The 16,167-nt window shown below is 38.8% G+C and overlaps 1 protein-coding gene across 4 annotated transcripts in view; it reads right to left on the bottom strand.

The window, feature by feature from the left end:
- Cdrt1 (CMT1A duplicated region transcript 1) overlaps window positions 1–15,476 on the bottom strand; it is a 32,168-nt gene extending 16,692 nt beyond the window's left edge. For 2 of the 4 annotated variants that reach the window (XM_010618825.3, XM_019206715.2), the window contains exons 1-7: window positions 14,758–15,476; window positions 12,762–12,935; window positions 11,523–11,723; window positions 11,304–11,431; window positions 9,042–9,164; window positions 5,177–5,286; window positions 3,425–3,625 (exon numbers count right to left, since the gene is read on the bottom strand). In XM_010618825.3, coding sequence (XP_010617127.1) covers window positions 3,425–3,625; window positions 5,177–5,286; window positions 9,042–9,164; window positions 11,304–11,431; window positions 11,523–11,723; window positions 12,762–12,935; window positions 14,758–15,262 — 1,442 coding nt within the window. In that variant the 5' untranslated portion in view covers window positions 15,263–15,476. The remainder of the gene's footprint in view (window positions 1–3,424; window positions 3,626–5,176; window positions 5,287–9,041; window positions 9,165–11,303; window positions 11,432–11,522; window positions 11,724–12,761; window positions 12,936–14,757) is intronic. The other 2 variants (XM_010618826.3, XM_010618827.3) reach the window with 2 other exon arrangements.
- Window positions 15,477–16,167: the final 691 nt, after the last annotated feature.

Here is a 16,167-nt window from a genome sequence, read left to right as displayed (position 1 = left end):
GGTAAAAAAAAAAAAAAAAAAAAAAAAAAAAAAAATTAGCCTGAGGTCTCTCAACTGTCATTGACTTTCCTTTCAGCCAGACTGCTCTACTGCACTTGTGACAGGACAAAGTATAATGTTATAATAGAGGACCCTGGTGCCAGTTGCCTGAGCCTCAATCTCAGGTCCATCACTTTCTGGCTGTGTGATCTTGACTAAGTTATTGAATCATTCTGTGCCTCAGTTTCTTCATCTGTAAATTGGAAATAACAATGGTACTTACCTACCTGGGTTATTTGAGGTTTGGCACATAATGTATGACTAATAAAAACTGGGGAGAGGTAGAATATGGTGAGCTTTTCTTTTAACATTCCCAAGGTCCTATAGCCTTACTAATTCCTTCTTAGTTGTTCAGAGCATATGATGCAACCACAGAGCATTTACCAAAGTTCCAGTGGTCTGAAAAAAAGCATGTTTTGAATTTCTGTTTCTTGCAACATGGCAGTCCATGTGTCCAAGTTGGGTTCTTTAATGTAAGAAGGAAAAGGTATTTGATAAACTTTTGGATGTTTTTATGTTTATTTATTTTTATTAGTCATGTTTACAGCACATAATGTTTATATTCATCTTAAGGAGTAAGTACATCAACATAATATATCTTAATTCTTTGTATTTCTCTTCCCTTCGTTTCCCTCCCCCTTCATTTCTAGATTCTCTTTACATTTGCAAAAGATCTATCTCCGTATTTCACATTACCTATCTTTTATTTTGTTTTTTAAATTATTTATACTTGGGGTTTCTCATAAAAGAGAAACCATACAATATTGAAGCTTGTATGTCTGCTTTATTTCACTTTCATTTTATTTAAAAATAAATCAACAAATGGAAATCCTACTTAACATCACAAACAAAGTTGGACTACAAATAGGTAGGCTGAATACAAAAGGTAAAAACCATAAAGTTATCAAAAGAAAATGTTGGAAAATATCTCTGTGACTTAAAAGTGGGATAAACTACAGACATGGTGGTAGGGGAGAATCTGAAAAAGTGTTAGATTTTATTACATCAATATTAAGGATTTTTGTTCAACAAAGGACACTGTGAACAAAGTCAATAAATGAAAGAAAAACAGATGGTGTTTGCTATTTTAAAACTGTCAAGGAACTAAAATCTAGAAGGAAATACAAAGAACTGAAAGTCAGCAAGAAAATTAGAGCAATCTTAACAGAAAAGTAAGCAAAAGTACATAAACAGACAACTTACAAAAGAGGTCATGAAAGGTAATAAGAAAACCCATTAATAACCAGAATTACTAACACACATGGAAATGACTTTACACAAGTCATTTGGCAAGAATTTGAAGGCTAGATAGTGTTTAACGTTGGTAGGGAAGTAGAAATATCCACAGCCTGCTGGTGAGGGTGTAGACTGAGGCATTCATCCTGGAATTCAACCTGGTATATCTTAGTCAAATTAGGTGCTACCTAACCTGTATCTAAATATATTCATTCCTGGGTACATATCCCTAAAATAAATTTCACACCATCATGATGGTGTACACCTGTAATCCCAAGAACTCTGGGAAGCTGAAGCAAAAGGTTCACAAGTTCAAGCCTAGTCTGGGCAACTTAGGTGACTTAGACCCTGCATCCAGTGAAAAATAAAAAAGACTGGAGATGTAGTTAGTGAACTACAAACTGTAAAGGCCCTGTGTTCGATCCCCAACGCTACAAACAAGAGAAGAAAAGAAGGGAGGGAGGGAGGGAAGGAGGGAGAGCAGGCAAAAGGAAAAAGAAGAAAAAGAAAATCTCACAATATTCATAAAAGGTCATATATGAAAATATATCAAGATACAATGAGCTTTAGTCAGTATCAACCTAGCGCCCATCACCATGGAGGTAAGTAGCTTAAACATATATACAGACCTTAGAGTACTACAAAGAGCCGAAAGCATCTGACTTGGTGGCCACACAAGTGAATCTATGAGCTCCAGAGCTCCAGCCTTCTAGACCACACTGCAGGTTTGGAACTTACCAACTTCCACAATCACACAATCCAATAGCTTATAATAAATCTCTTTCTATTTATATACACATCCTATTGGTACTGTTTCTTAGAGCCCTAAAACACATATGAAAAGATGTTCAACCTCATTGGTAAACAAGAAAGTTAAAGGTAAAAGCTCAAAGAGGTTTTATTTAATACCCATCAGATTGGCAAAAATGTCAAAGACTGACAATACAAAGTTTTGATAAAGATGTATAAAGAGGGATATCTCATACTCTCGGATGGGATTTTGAATTAATACAACCACTTAGGAAAAGAGCTTAGTATTCCTACCTAGAAACCCCACTACCACGAAGATAGCTTTAAAAAAACTTCATGCACATGGGCACCAAGTGATAACTGCCAAGAGTACCATAGAACATTCTTGGGAGGAATGCAAATAAACATCCACCAAAAGAGGAATAAATGAGTTACATTCAATCCATAAAATACTGAATCTCCATGAAGATAAATTAATGACTGTTATCTATATAATATGGATGGATCTCACAAATAGAGCCCAGTTTAAGAATCAAGTGCTGATGTAAGCATTGATTTCACATAAGTTTGTTTTGTGTTTTGTTTTGGTACCAGGGATTGAACTCAGGTCCTTGTGCTTGTGAGGCAGGCACTGGAACCACTGAGCTAAATCCTCAGACCTCACATAAGTTTTAATAGAGGAAATTTTTGTTGAAACAAACCTTTCTTTCAAGATTCTACATGAAATATTCTGCACACCCAGAGATACTGTACTTTGTTGTGCTTATGTTCTTCTTAAATAAAGCTGTTTCTTCAAACAAACAAATAATCAAGTGCTGATGAATTTTTAAAATATGATTTCATTTATGTTAAATTCAATAGTGGGAAAAATAATATATCTGAAGATGCATAAGCAGCAAAAACTATAAGGAACCACAAGTGAATGTAAATATAAAATTTAGGGTACTATTACCTCTGTGAGGAAGGAAGAAAGGAAGCAATAAGGAAAAGGGCACACTGTGGTTAGGGGACAGGTAATATTCTATTTTTTAGTCTGAGATGTTTATTATATTGTTTAAAATGCATAATTACATGCATTTTAAGCACTTTTTGTGTATATATTATATTTTATATCCACAAAAACTACTTCCTTCTGAAGAAATATAAATTATGTCTTCATCTAAGGATGCTATAAAAGAAATATTTTGTAGTTCACAGCCTTCAACTGGAAGACACCTCTGATAATTATTGTAAATCTATCTCAAAGTTTAAACCATAAATTCTTGGATTTATTGCCAAAAAGACGCTACTGTAGATAGTCTGGATAAATCCAAAACTGAAAAGGAACCCATGCTTCTTCCATGAGCTTCGGTCAGGTCCTAGATGGAAGGGTAAATCAGAGCCTCCTTGGACTGCTCACCTGATACTTGGGTCATAACTTCCGCTGAGGAGAAAGTTTTCCTCCTCGCACAGGAAGAGAGCCCGGATACTCCCAACATGGCCGCGAAACACAGTGGGTAACTCCTTGACTTGTGGGATGTCCAGAAGCTGGATCTTCCGATTAGATAACACAGCTACCAAATCTCCCCCAGAAAAATGGATGATTCTGTTTTGGTCCCACCTGAGTTTCAGGGTTGAAGTGGGAATTTGGATAGTGCATGAAAGAAGAGTTAGCGTCCTTCTCAGAACTTACTAATCACCCCAACTTTTTCCTGTAGCAGTGACAAATTGAAAATTCAGAGCCTTCCAAAAGAGGAAGGAGCAGAAGGCAAAGCCGAGTAAAAATGGGCCCTGATAGATCTTATCTCTCACCATCATAAAATCTATCACAGGTAGATTTAAAAATCTAAAGACAAAAGGTAAAATTATAAAATATAAACATAAAAAATATTCTGCAAATGTGTACCAAATCCCCAAGAGAGAGAATAGAATATGTGATATTTCCCAAACTTACTTGACAATGGAAACCTTTTTTAAGGGAAAACCTCAAAGAACCCCAATATGCGTTGCACTTGTTTTTTCTTTCTCTCTCTGTCTTTCTTTCTTTCATTTATGTTTTTCTTAACAAAAATCCAAACATTTATTAGGTTTCAAGTTTTGTGCTAGTAGGAACCATGGGAAATACAAAGATTCATAAAATACAAATCTTGTTCTCAATAAGCTTAAAGCAAATAAAGCCAGGTGAGTTAATTTTCCAATCATAGAATTACTAGCAAATAGGATGACAAAATAAGACATTTTTTATTGCAAAAAGGGATGCTATGTTTAAAATATACTAGGACTACAGAGAAAAGTAGTGTTGTTCCAATAAATTTGAATCTATAATCACTCTAAATATGAGGGTGAATCTTTGGTATTTTTCTCTTGATTTCATCTTGTATATTTATGGTTCAACCAACTAAAGAGCAATTATTACCACACTATCCGTAAAACTCTACTCTTCCATACTAACTGGTCTGTTTCGAACATACAATTTATTAATGAGATTTGTGACCAAAATCAATGTAGAGGTGCCCTCCACAAAACCTTGGGAATAAAGAGTGAAGGCCTAAGCCTGAAGTACTAAGAAAGTTGATTATTAAAGGGCTTTATTGTGGCATATCCAAATGATGTCACACAGTCAGTTATCATAAATGTAATTTTCATATTTAACATGGAAAGATATCCACAGTGTTTTGCTGGACTCAGTTACAAAATATATAACATAATCCCATTTCTATTTAAACCATGAGTTAGGTATGAAAGAAAAACTAGCAGACAGACATCAGTATCAGTGGTAGTTATCTCTGGGTAATAAGATTATAGAAGATCTTTGCTTTTCTATGTCTGTCATTTGGAGGTTTTCTTGTTTTTTTTTTTTTTTTGTTGTTGTTCAAACAAGCATACTCCTAACAGGGATAAAACAATAAAAAAATCTTTTAAATATTTTATGCACATTACATGTGCTCAATGTTGCAGTCAGTATATCCAAAATGTATAAAGGAAAAATGTCCTTTCCCAGTTGCTGAGAATGGTGCAAAAATCCAAAGGAGAATGAGGGCTAGTTCTGGACTGAAGCTAGAGGTGATGAGAGGATTATCTTTCCAAGTCAGCTGGGGTCAGGAGAACCTTAACATGCCAGTGTGAGTAATTTCAAGGCCCCAAAGACCTAGATGATGACACCAGTACCTACGTATCAGAAAGAATGCGAATATTGTATGTCCCACAGAACACATTTCTCTCCTCCATCAAGACCTGATGAGTTTCTTGATTCTGGTATGCAGTCCACAGGTTGTAGTCATTCTAAAAAGGGAATACTTAGAGTCAAACTATGGAGTCAACTCTCCTCAGGATTCCAGATGCCCCCTCTAGTCTTTCCTGACTAGGGTACAAGGGCTGATGGATTCTTCCTTTTAAAGCTGTGGCTGCTGCTTCAAAATGATGGGGTCCAGGGAGGAGTGGGACATGAGAAGGCATCAAAGTAAGCCATGAGTTAGAAAATATAAAAGTCCTAATTCACCTGTCATCTCTTTCTGTTTTCTACATGTTCAAATCTATGACCTTTCAAGGCTGAATTCCAAATGTTGTTGAGGATACAACTTTCCAGAAAATGTGCTTACAAAAGATATACTTACAACACAAAATCATAGTACTCTTTGACCAGCTATTTCACTGAAATCAGGGTTTAGTGTTTGTACAACATGAACCCTATCGTACAACACCTAACAGGAACTTCTTCCTGTGTGACGTTATTGCCACACTCTGGGCATTCGAATTTCAAGTTTTCATACATCTGCAACCTTCATTTGTTTTTTTAGCTGCCTCACAAAGTAGATCACTTGCCCCAAAGTATTCTCAACATTTTACAGGTGATATATCTGAGGTTCAGGGAGAGAATATAAATGTTGTCAAGTTATCACAGGGGTGCTGTTGCAGTACACAATTATAGTGACATAAAGGATAAAAGATTGCTTGGAGCTGAACAAGACTTAGTTCAGCCACCGAGGGGACCCAGAGGGGCTACTTCTTGAACTTAAGAGAGCCTCAGGGAAATAGCACTAAACTGAGACCTCTGTGGTTATTTTATTTAACTATCTATTTATTTGTAACTCAAGGAGATGAGGACAAAGATTAGAAGAAAAACGCAACATTTGTATAGGAGTTTTGGACAAGTGACAGGGAAGGAACGGGATGGTTTGGGTTGTGACACGTGTCAACCTAGTGTAAGCAATCTTATTGGAGCAGCGGGGACATAATAGACAAAGCAAATATCTCTGAGAATTACTTATTGTGGGTTCTGCTATCTGTTGTCTTGCAGGCATACTCTAAACTTAACCTTGCATGCCGGGCCTGGGAGCTGTTGTTCATAGTGCCCCTTCCTTTTCACATTCACTCCAATCACTCCTTCGACCAAAGTCTCCCCACAGGATGTTTCTCTTTCCTTCCTCTCTTCCTTTCATGCTTCCTTCCTTTCTCTCTCTCTTTGCCCATCATATACTTTCTGAGCAACTATGACATGCAGAACATGAAAAGTTCTGGCACAGATGACTGAACTGGACTCCCAGTTTAACTTTTTTTTTTTTTTCAGCCATACTCCACCTTCAAAAGACATAGCAATCACACTGGATCAGCAGAAAAGAAAAAGCAGAGTGAGTTTATCATGAAAGCAAAGACCATAGCACCATGTTTTCTTCTGAGAGGGCTGGGGACATCTCTGAAGTCTCCTTCTAAACATTAGCTTTCTCCATGCTTTGTACTCTTCCTTGGATGTGTGTGTGTGTGTGTGTGTGTGTGTGTGTGTTATTGGGTATTGAACCTAGGGCCTTTGCACTGAGCTGCATCCCCAAATCATTTTATTTTTTAAGATATGATCTTGCTGAGCTGAAACTTGCAATTCTTTTCTCTCAGCCTTCTTAATCTCGAACCAAGTAGTGATGTTCACCTACAAATCTCTCCCTAGAATAGTCTGCCAAATTTGCCTCCCTTTAAAGTCCAAGACTCTTTCCATATTCCAACTTGATCTAAACAAGGCTTCCCTGGATTCTCTAAAACTAGATGAGAATTCTTCAGTCTTTGCTTATCTCCTAAGTTTTGAGAGTCCTAGAAGCAACATGCAGAGTAGCTGGGAAGGAAAAAAGACTCAGCTATGTCATTAACCAGCTATCAGACTTTAGAAAAATTTTTTAAAAACATAACCTCCAATTCCACATAACTCTATTTATGGATGTGCCAATGATGGATGTGATGTTAGAAATATTCATCATTGCATCTGACATATGAATGATGCTCAATAAAGTACCTACTTTGAGTACCACCCCTCAGAAACCTTCACTTTCACCTTTCCCTGGAAAACCCTGTTATTTAATCTTACTGTTTCCCTATTTTCTTCTGGTCTTCACATTTCAATACCTGTTTCTGTCCCTTTTCATAAATTATACATTCCTGCAATGCCAAAATTTGTTTGGGTAGTCTTTTTTGTTGGGCAGTTACAAATTCCATAACCAAGGAAAGAAAGGTTTTAGTTTTGTTGTACTAAAAAGAGAGACCAACTTTGAAAGAACAGCCGGGCATGGTGGCGCACGCCTATAATCCCAGCACTCGGGAGGCTGAGGTAGGAGGATTGCTGTGAGTTCAAGATCAACCTGGGCTACATAGTGAGTTCTAGTTCAGTCTCAACTACATAGTGACAGCCTGTCTCAAAAACCAAAAAAAAAAAAAAAAAAAAAAAAAAAAAAAGAAGAAAAAGAAAGAACAGTCTTGTGTTCAGATGTGCTTCTGACTCAACTGGCACTGAGACCTTGGTCATTCTGAGCTTGGTTTTTTTGTTGTTGTTGTTTTGTTTTGTCTTTTTGTTTTGTTTTGTTTTGTTTTTTTGGTGGTACCAGTGACCAAACTCAGGCCCTTGTGCTGGCAAGGCAGGCAGTAGAATCACTGAGCCAAATCCCCAGCCCCCTGAGCTTGTTTCTTTATTTAAAAAAAGGGTCAATGGGCCAGATCAAAGATGAAAACTACCTATTCAGTGAAACTCACAAATGTGTCTTCTTTGGCTGATGTAGTTTTTAAACATGCCTTTAACAGCCTACCAGCATTTAAGAAAAGTAAGAGATTTTACAGTATAATTCAGATTGGTATCCTCCCCCTGAAGTTCAAATGATCTGGCAGACCAGCATCCACAGTCCCTCATGACAATAATTAGCTGGAGTTGAGTAGCATCTGGCCCCTTTGGATGGGGAATAAGCTCTTCAGTTCATCACAGTTTCACTGTCCTTTACTGTGTATACCATCTATTTCCTCATCTATGTGACCTGCTTGGCCTCTACAGACATTTGAGCTAAATAATCTCTGGACACTTCTAGTTATCAAATTCTAAATTTTACCACATAACTTTCCATGTAAGATGTTATTCTTCATTAAGTATCCTTTCTGAGCTATCTGACTAGACTTCAAAATAGAAGGAGATTCGGCAGAGAGGAAGAAGCAGGAATCTAATGACCTTAGTAGATCACTTGGAGAGTCAATATATAATGTTCCAAGGGTCTTTTCTTTACTCTTCTTTATTACTCCTTAAGAGCTGATGGGGGACTTATAATTAATTTTCCCCTGGAAGTGAGAGATGAGGAAACTGACCATCTGGACCAGTTCTGAATCTGCCTCTATGTCCTATTCATTTATGAGTGGCAGACTCAGGTAGCCAGGACATACTTGGGAAGCTAGGGCTGAAGGGAATCTTAGATATGGGTGATGCTGCTCCTGACCTCTGAATTTTCCATTAGAAGCCTAGGTGCCAGGAACATGGGACATAGCCATAGAATCCAAAATAAGGATGAATCTTGATATTCAACCCAATCAATCCACTCATTAAACAGATGAGGATATATGGAGGCTTCTGGAGAACAAGTACTTGTAAGTGGGTAGCAACATAGAAAAACTCTAATCTTCCTTAGGGAATGGTTCCTCCCAGGACCCTGTGTCCATTCTTGAGTCTGGATATCAGCCTTCATTGGCCAATAGAAAGATGACCCTCACTGTTACTTGTCCCGCGTGTCACTGAAACTCACCTTTGTTCTCAGTTTCAACTTCTGATTTTTCACACGCATGTGCTTCCCATCATCTGTCATTTTAGGAACTGGGATAGGAAGCCTGTTGGCATAATTGGGTTCTATTCCTCTTGTGTAGGATCCCTAAAAAAAAGCAGAAATTCCTGGATATCTGCATCCTTGTGTTTATTGCAATACTCTTCACAGTAGCCAAGATGCAAAATTGGCCTACATGTCTGTTTTGGATAAAGAAAAAAATGTATACACATTGGGATACTATTCAACACAATAAAGAAAGAAAGTTGTTATTTCCAACAATATGGCTAGAGGTAGAAGACATTGTGTTGAAAGAAATGAGCTAGGCACAGAAAGATACATGATCTCACGTGTGGACTCTTATCTTAAAGTTGATCTCAAATAAGTACAAGTTAGACTAATGGTCACCAGAGGCTACAGTGGTTAGGAGGAAGCAGGAGACATAACACTTTGGTCAAATGACACATAATTATAATTAAGTAGTTGGAGTAAATTCAAGAGATCAATAGCACAGCAATGCCACTATAGTGACAATATATTGTATTCTTTGAAAATGCAAAGAGCAGAGATGTGATGTTGTGAGACCTGACTAAACTAAAGTGGCTCCATGCTGGCCTGCTAATAGGCCAGATACTGTGCTTCCCCCTCTCCTTATCAAACATGAGGAAAGAGCTGCTCAAACTACAGACAAACCTTCATATGCTAATTGCTAACTTGGTTAACAGCCCACCCAGGGACAGATGGTATGACAAAAGGTGACCATAAAGCATTTCCTGCCTAAGATAAACAGTGTGTTTGAACTCATCCCCTGGTAGTTCTGTGAATGCCCTCACCTATGTTTGAACTTTTTGTTTAGAAAAACCCTATAAAACAACCTCAGCCCCTGAGCAGTTGCCTCTGTGAGCTACTTGGTTCAGGGAGTGCCATCTGGCCAGACTAATAAAGGTCTGTTTTCCAACTAGGCTGGCGTGTTCTTTCCTGGGTGATTCTCACTCCTTGTCAAGCTCCTGGAGCAATCGCTGGGATATAGGTCCAGCATCTTGGAGGCCCTTTCGGCTGTTCAAGCTCCTCCGAGTGTAAGTAAGGCCCTAAGTCTTGCAATGTATCTAATAGCGATGTATATAATAGCTATCTTTAACCATTCCCTAATATACATGCACTTAAAACACCTTATTGAAATGGAAACAAAGCTTTTGTACACAGGGAAGGTAGGGGGCTTGAGGGGGGAATGGGATAAAATGAAATAAAAATTAGTTTTAAAAACACCGTATTGTTCATTTTGAGAAAAAAATTTAAATATTTTTTAAAAGAAGAAATGACTATTCTTCATTCCTACTGTACAGGAGAAAAGAAAAAAGACTAGCTGTTGACAAAACCTGAAGGTGGGTAAGCAATGGCTAATAAAGGAAGGCCCAGACCTAACCAGTTATATCAACTGTACATGCCGAATAGTCCAGTATGATAAATGATACCTAATGCCTGGCAGGAGACCAGCAGAAGACTGTTGGCAATTTCTAAACAATAGCCTGCCTTACCACCCCTGCTTCCTCTCATTCTCTGTCATCTATCTCTGCTGAAGAAAGAAAGAAAGAAAGAAAGAAAGAAAGAAAGAAAGAAAGAAAGAAAGAAAGAAAGAAAGAAAGAAAGAAAAGAAAGAAACCAACCCAGGGTACCAAGATTGCTTAGGGTTAAGCTTCAGCCAAAAACCCATAAAGTAAAAATTCCGATAGGATTGCTGTCAAGAGGAAATATGTTATTCTAAACATACTTTGTGGTGCTATAAACTATTAGGTTCCATGAGACTGATTCAGAAACATATTCATGGCTTTCTTATTGTATAAACTGCAAGATAACTCTCTGAAGGGAGGGAAGAGAATTCCTTGCTCTGTGAGGTTTGTTTTGCTTTTGGTTCTGGAGATAGAACCCGTGGCCTTACACACGCTATGCAAGCACTTCACCCCTGAGCTACACCCCAGCTTTGTGAGGTGTTGGAAAGGTCCTGCATATCTGCTCCACAGAGGTTTCTACCCAAGTTGTTCCCGCTAGATGCACTGACAATGAGAAGGCAAGTAGCAGTCAGTAGAGTCCCAACCTCAAGGAAGTGGCTGCTATAGCCTAAGAAGGTGCAGATGCAGAGTGGGAGGCCATCTGAGGGCCTCCTAGCAAGATGGAAAGGCTCATGGTCATGCCAACCTCTGCAGAGAAATGAAGCTGGCTTCTAGACATGCCCTCCCACATCAGAAGTACCTGCAAGAGGACAATCTGGTTCTGAATGAAGATGTGCATGGACAGGTCCATCTTGACTTGCTGAGCTAGGGTGGCCCAGTACTGACTCACAGAAGCACATTTGTTTAGGGTGTTTTTGTCCAGCATTCCTGGGGAAAAAGGAGAAAGATGGACTCGAAACCCCAGAACTGGGCCAGGAGTGGGGCTCTCTTAGAAATCCTTTCATCCACCCCAGCATACTTAGAATGTACTTGGAGAGGTGGACAGGCAGGTCACGGATGAAGTCGCGGTATTTGCTAAACCCAGAAGACAGGTCTCTGACATCATCCAGGTCCATCAGTAGATTGCAGGGATCGTCCCTCAGCCCGGACCTACCTGCTTTTCTGGAAAATAGTTTATTCATCTCAAAAATACACTGGAGCGAACTCTTCCATTGTTCCTCTGTGAAGCCAGAAAAGGGGGAATGACTGAGTTGTCTCTGTAGTAATTCTAGAGCCAGAACAAATTTGTATCAGAAGCTCTCCCCCAAAATAAAGCTCCTCTGACAATATCCTGAGGCCACTGGACTGTTCTCATCTTTTCTGCGACATGGAAATAGAACTACCTGACCCAAACATACCAGCACTTTTCAGCCTTCTTAGTTCAGGGTGATATCTATAGTAGCAAAATCTGAAATGGCATTGTGTCTGGAATTTTCTTGAAAATATCCCAGCAGAGAAAAAAAATGTCAAACAATTTTAAAGAGGAAGGGTATCCATGGCAGCACATGCCTATAATCTCAGCTACTCAGGAAGCTGAGGCAGGAGGTTCACAAGTTCATGACCAGGCTGAACAATTTAGTGAGACGCTATCATAAAACAAAATAAAGAAGGTGTAGGGACGTTGCTCAAGGCCAGAGTGCTTGCCTAGCACAAGATCCTGGGTACAATCCCCAGTAATACACACACACACACACACACACACACACACACACACACTCAGCCAGTGGGAGGAGGAAGGGGCAAATCCTATTAGTTGGTCTGGGGGTGTGGCCCAGTGAGAGAACACTTATTCAACAAGTGTAGGGCTCTGGGTCTAATCCCCCAGCACCCCCTTCCCATCTCCCCTCAGACCAGCTGTGATTATTAAACAAGGAAAAGAATAACAAAGAAGCCAACAGACTATAGGTGCTGAATGGGTATTAGTTTCCAAAATCTTTTATCTCTGGATGCTATTACCTTGTCAACCCCTCTACCTGGGTTGGAGACTTCCCATTCTCATAGACTCTTCCACTTACACAGGGTTACACCCCTCAAATCCATTGTAAGTAAAAATGCTGTTGGTAAAAAATGCATTTAATAACTCATAACTCATAGCTTCCTGACCGAGGCTGGTGTTATGTCCCAATAAGCCCACTGTAAATTAAAAACAAAACTTATAAGTGGAACCATCTAAATCAGTGACTGTCTATATTGGCTCTCTTACCAAAAGATGACTTACCAATAGTTGCTTCTCTCTCTGCATTTTCAAGTACTTTTTTATTTCCTAAGGATCTAGACAAAGGGAAGGATGTGGGCCTTGTTCTTGTTGTCCAATGGATATGTGCGGTTTCCAACTTGGAGTCGTAGTCTTTCTCAGGGGAAAAAACCACATCAATGGAGTCCTCACTGAACCCTGAAGAATGAGAAACCAAGACAAGTTTACCCTTCAAGCAGGTATGTGGAGGAAAATGGGATAGGGAGAAATGGTTTTATTTATTTTTCTTTCTTTTAAGTACATTAAATCTTTCATATCTGTATTTTCTACTTCCTCAGATTCAACTAACCACAGATTGAAAATATTCAGAAAAATATTGCATCTGTCATAAACATGTTCAGACTTTGTTATTTCCAATGTTCCCTAAATGATACAGCATTAAAAAGTACTCATATATTATTTGTATTGTATTCGGTATTATAATTTATCTAGAAATTATTAAAGGATATGGGAGAGCTGCGAAGTCTTTATGCAAATGCTGCACAATTTTACATCAGGAACATGAGCATCCACAGGCCTTGCTATTCGAAGGAAATTCTGGAGTCCATCCCCCAGAATTACAGAAACAACTTTATACACAAAACAGACCAGAAAAGTTATGTCTATTTTTATTTGGGGCCTCGAGTTTCTATGCAATAATCTCCAAAAATCCCCTATAGACATTGCCACCAATCTACAGTGCAAAATGTATTAGAGTTTTGGACATAAGGAAAGAATGAGACAAGCTTGGGACTATTTCTCTGAAGCTCTTGCTGAATTTTCTTCAGTGATATGAATAACTGCCCTTGTACCACATTAGAAAATTTAACTTTTTTTCAAGACAGGGTCTTTCTAAGTTGCCCAAGGCTGGGCTGAAATTTGCAACCTTTCTGCCTCAGTCTTCCAGAGTGCTGGGATTATGGGATATTCCACCACACTAGGCAGAAACTTAACTTTTTAAGAGAAAATTTTCTCCTAAGAAAATAGGAAGGTTGCCACAAACTATAACTAGACTTATACAACTGTAATATAAATAGCCAATTCCCAAGGAGTGTGATGCCTTTGCAAGTGAACCACAGAAGCACCTCATGTATGTCTCCAAAATAAAACAAAGATGCTTGGGAGAGGGTACTTGCATTCAACTCACTCCTAATCCCAAGTGTCTTACATCTCTTCTGGTTTTGTTTTGTTTTTTGTTTTTGTTGTTGTTTGTTTGCTTCCCTGAACCAGCTGACCAAACATTTCCAAGATTCTCCCATCAACACCCTATGCAAATGACGCTCAAAGTCCCTTACCCAGAAATACCAATGACAACTGGAAATTTGTTAGAAATACATAATCTTGCATGGCTGAGTTGGAAGTTTTGGCAGAGAAGCTCAACAATATATATTTTAACAGCCCTCCCAGAGACTAATACAAGCTACAGTCTGAGAACTATGCCCTGGACTTATTTGGACTGTTAGCTACCTCCAGCTTTAAATTAACTCTGCTTTGAGGTTTCAATTTATGCATAAAGCAAGGAGTATGATGGAATGGATATTTGATAAATCCTAAGTTTTGATCCCTTGGCCTGGTTTCTGTGCAGGGCAGCTGAGAAAAGTAATACAATTTAGCATCTTCCCTTTTCCATCTCTCTCAAGTCCAGTCTAATTCCTAAGGCAGCAAAGAAAGGACCCTAGTATTTAGCCGGTCAGTGGTAGGGACCAGCCACTTCTGGACCGAAAGTGTGCAGAAATCTATTTTAAATCCTCACAGTGAAAAGTTCTGCACTTCCTTTGCTTGTGTGATTTTATAGTTTTCTAGAAGGAAGTCACACTCAGAAATTTCTTTTTTGGTAAACAGGATTGAGTATCAAGACACAGCTCAAACAATCCTATCTTGTATTCTGCACTGTCTCCACCTGAGTCTCTTTACTGGCTCCCGAGGCCTTGCTTCCTGGTCTCAGGGGCCCTCATGTCTCACAATGTGTGTCCTTGTTTACCTGTGATCTTGTTCCACTCTCTCTGAAACAGAGCTCTGATCACAGCAGAAGCAGTGAGCAGCAATTTGGGGTCACACATCTGCAGCAGCAGGAGAGTGTAATTTGCCTTAGTCCGGTGGGTACTGGCACCAAACCAGTACAAGATCTCCTTCATCTCTTGTTCCACCATTTTATCCGACATTTGGTGTGAGGTGGACTTCACAACTTTCCCCTCCTTCCTGCTGAGGTTAATCCGAGACCTGTTATAGATGAAATCCTTTCCCTGGGTGGCCTGCAGGATATTTTGGAAATAGTATAACAAATACAAGCTATTTAACTGCTGTAGAATGCTAACTAGAAACTTCCTCTGCAATATACCATTGATCCTTTGGAACCACTCTTTGGTAGAAAAGATCTTCCATGCTAAGATACACGTTTCACACTTCTGGCACAAGGGAATCAAATCGTTTCCCTTCTCACATCGAAAGTAGGGGGCATTTTTGAGCTTCGGTTCCATGTTTTCCATGATCCTGAAATAATCAGCTCATTTTATTCTTCTTGCCCCTCGCCAACACCACCAAAAACCAGAAGAAGCACAGGGAAAACAAATAAATACCCTACTTGAGAGTTTTGTATTATAAACATCTCCTGGAGAAAAAGTAAACAGCTCCACTGCCAGATGGAAAGCTTATCTGTTCCAGAAACTGCCGGCAGAAGCCTGGGTTTTTGTACTGATCTCCTTGGAAGCATGACTTTACCGTAAGTCTCCTAAACCTAGCCTCGCAAAATGAGGAAGCAGTTGCCATATATTCTGAAAGAGATGGTCATCTCATTTCTAGAACAAAAATATTGTTAGTCAAATTAAAGAAATAGACTCTTTTTTAAAAGGAAAAAATAGGGCCGGGGATTTACCTCAGCGGTTCGGTGGCCTGCCTTGCAAGCACAAGGACCCGAGTTCAATCTCTGATACCAAAAAATAATAACAATAATAATAATAATAATAAATAAAGGAAAAAAAATGTTCTGGAGCCTGATGTTGTATTTCAATTGTTGATATTGATGCCTTTTAAATATTCGTGACTATAAAGGTAAATTTCTTATCTTTATAACTGTTTGGTTATATGAAAGCTATCTCAGTGATCTTAAATGTATTTATATCCAGTTTCATAAGTCATTATCAAATTAAAATGACAGATGATTAATATAAATTTAACTTATTCAATTCCTTCAGAATATTAACCAGAAACCTCTGCAGAAAACCACTCTTCGGTGCAAAAAAATTTCTCTTAGCTTGAAAATACACAGAGGGGGGTCAATTTCAAGGCTCAAGCACATGCCCATCCACGTGCCTGAGGGCTGGTACAGCTTAACAATGAAAAGTGTTGGCTCTGAGTCAGACTCCTGGGTTTGGACCCCAGCTTGGCTGCTTAC

This window comes from Fukomys damarensis, unplaced genomic scaffold (assembly GCF_012274545.1).
Source record: "Fukomys damarensis isolate Sample0158 unplaced genomic scaffold, DMR_v1.0_HiC HiC_scaffold_13, whole genome shotgun sequence".
Lineage (NCBI taxonomy): Eukaryota > Metazoa > Chordata > Mammalia > Rodentia > Bathyergidae > Fukomys > Fukomys damarensis.
This window is presented reverse-complemented; position numbering and strand designations above follow the sequence as displayed.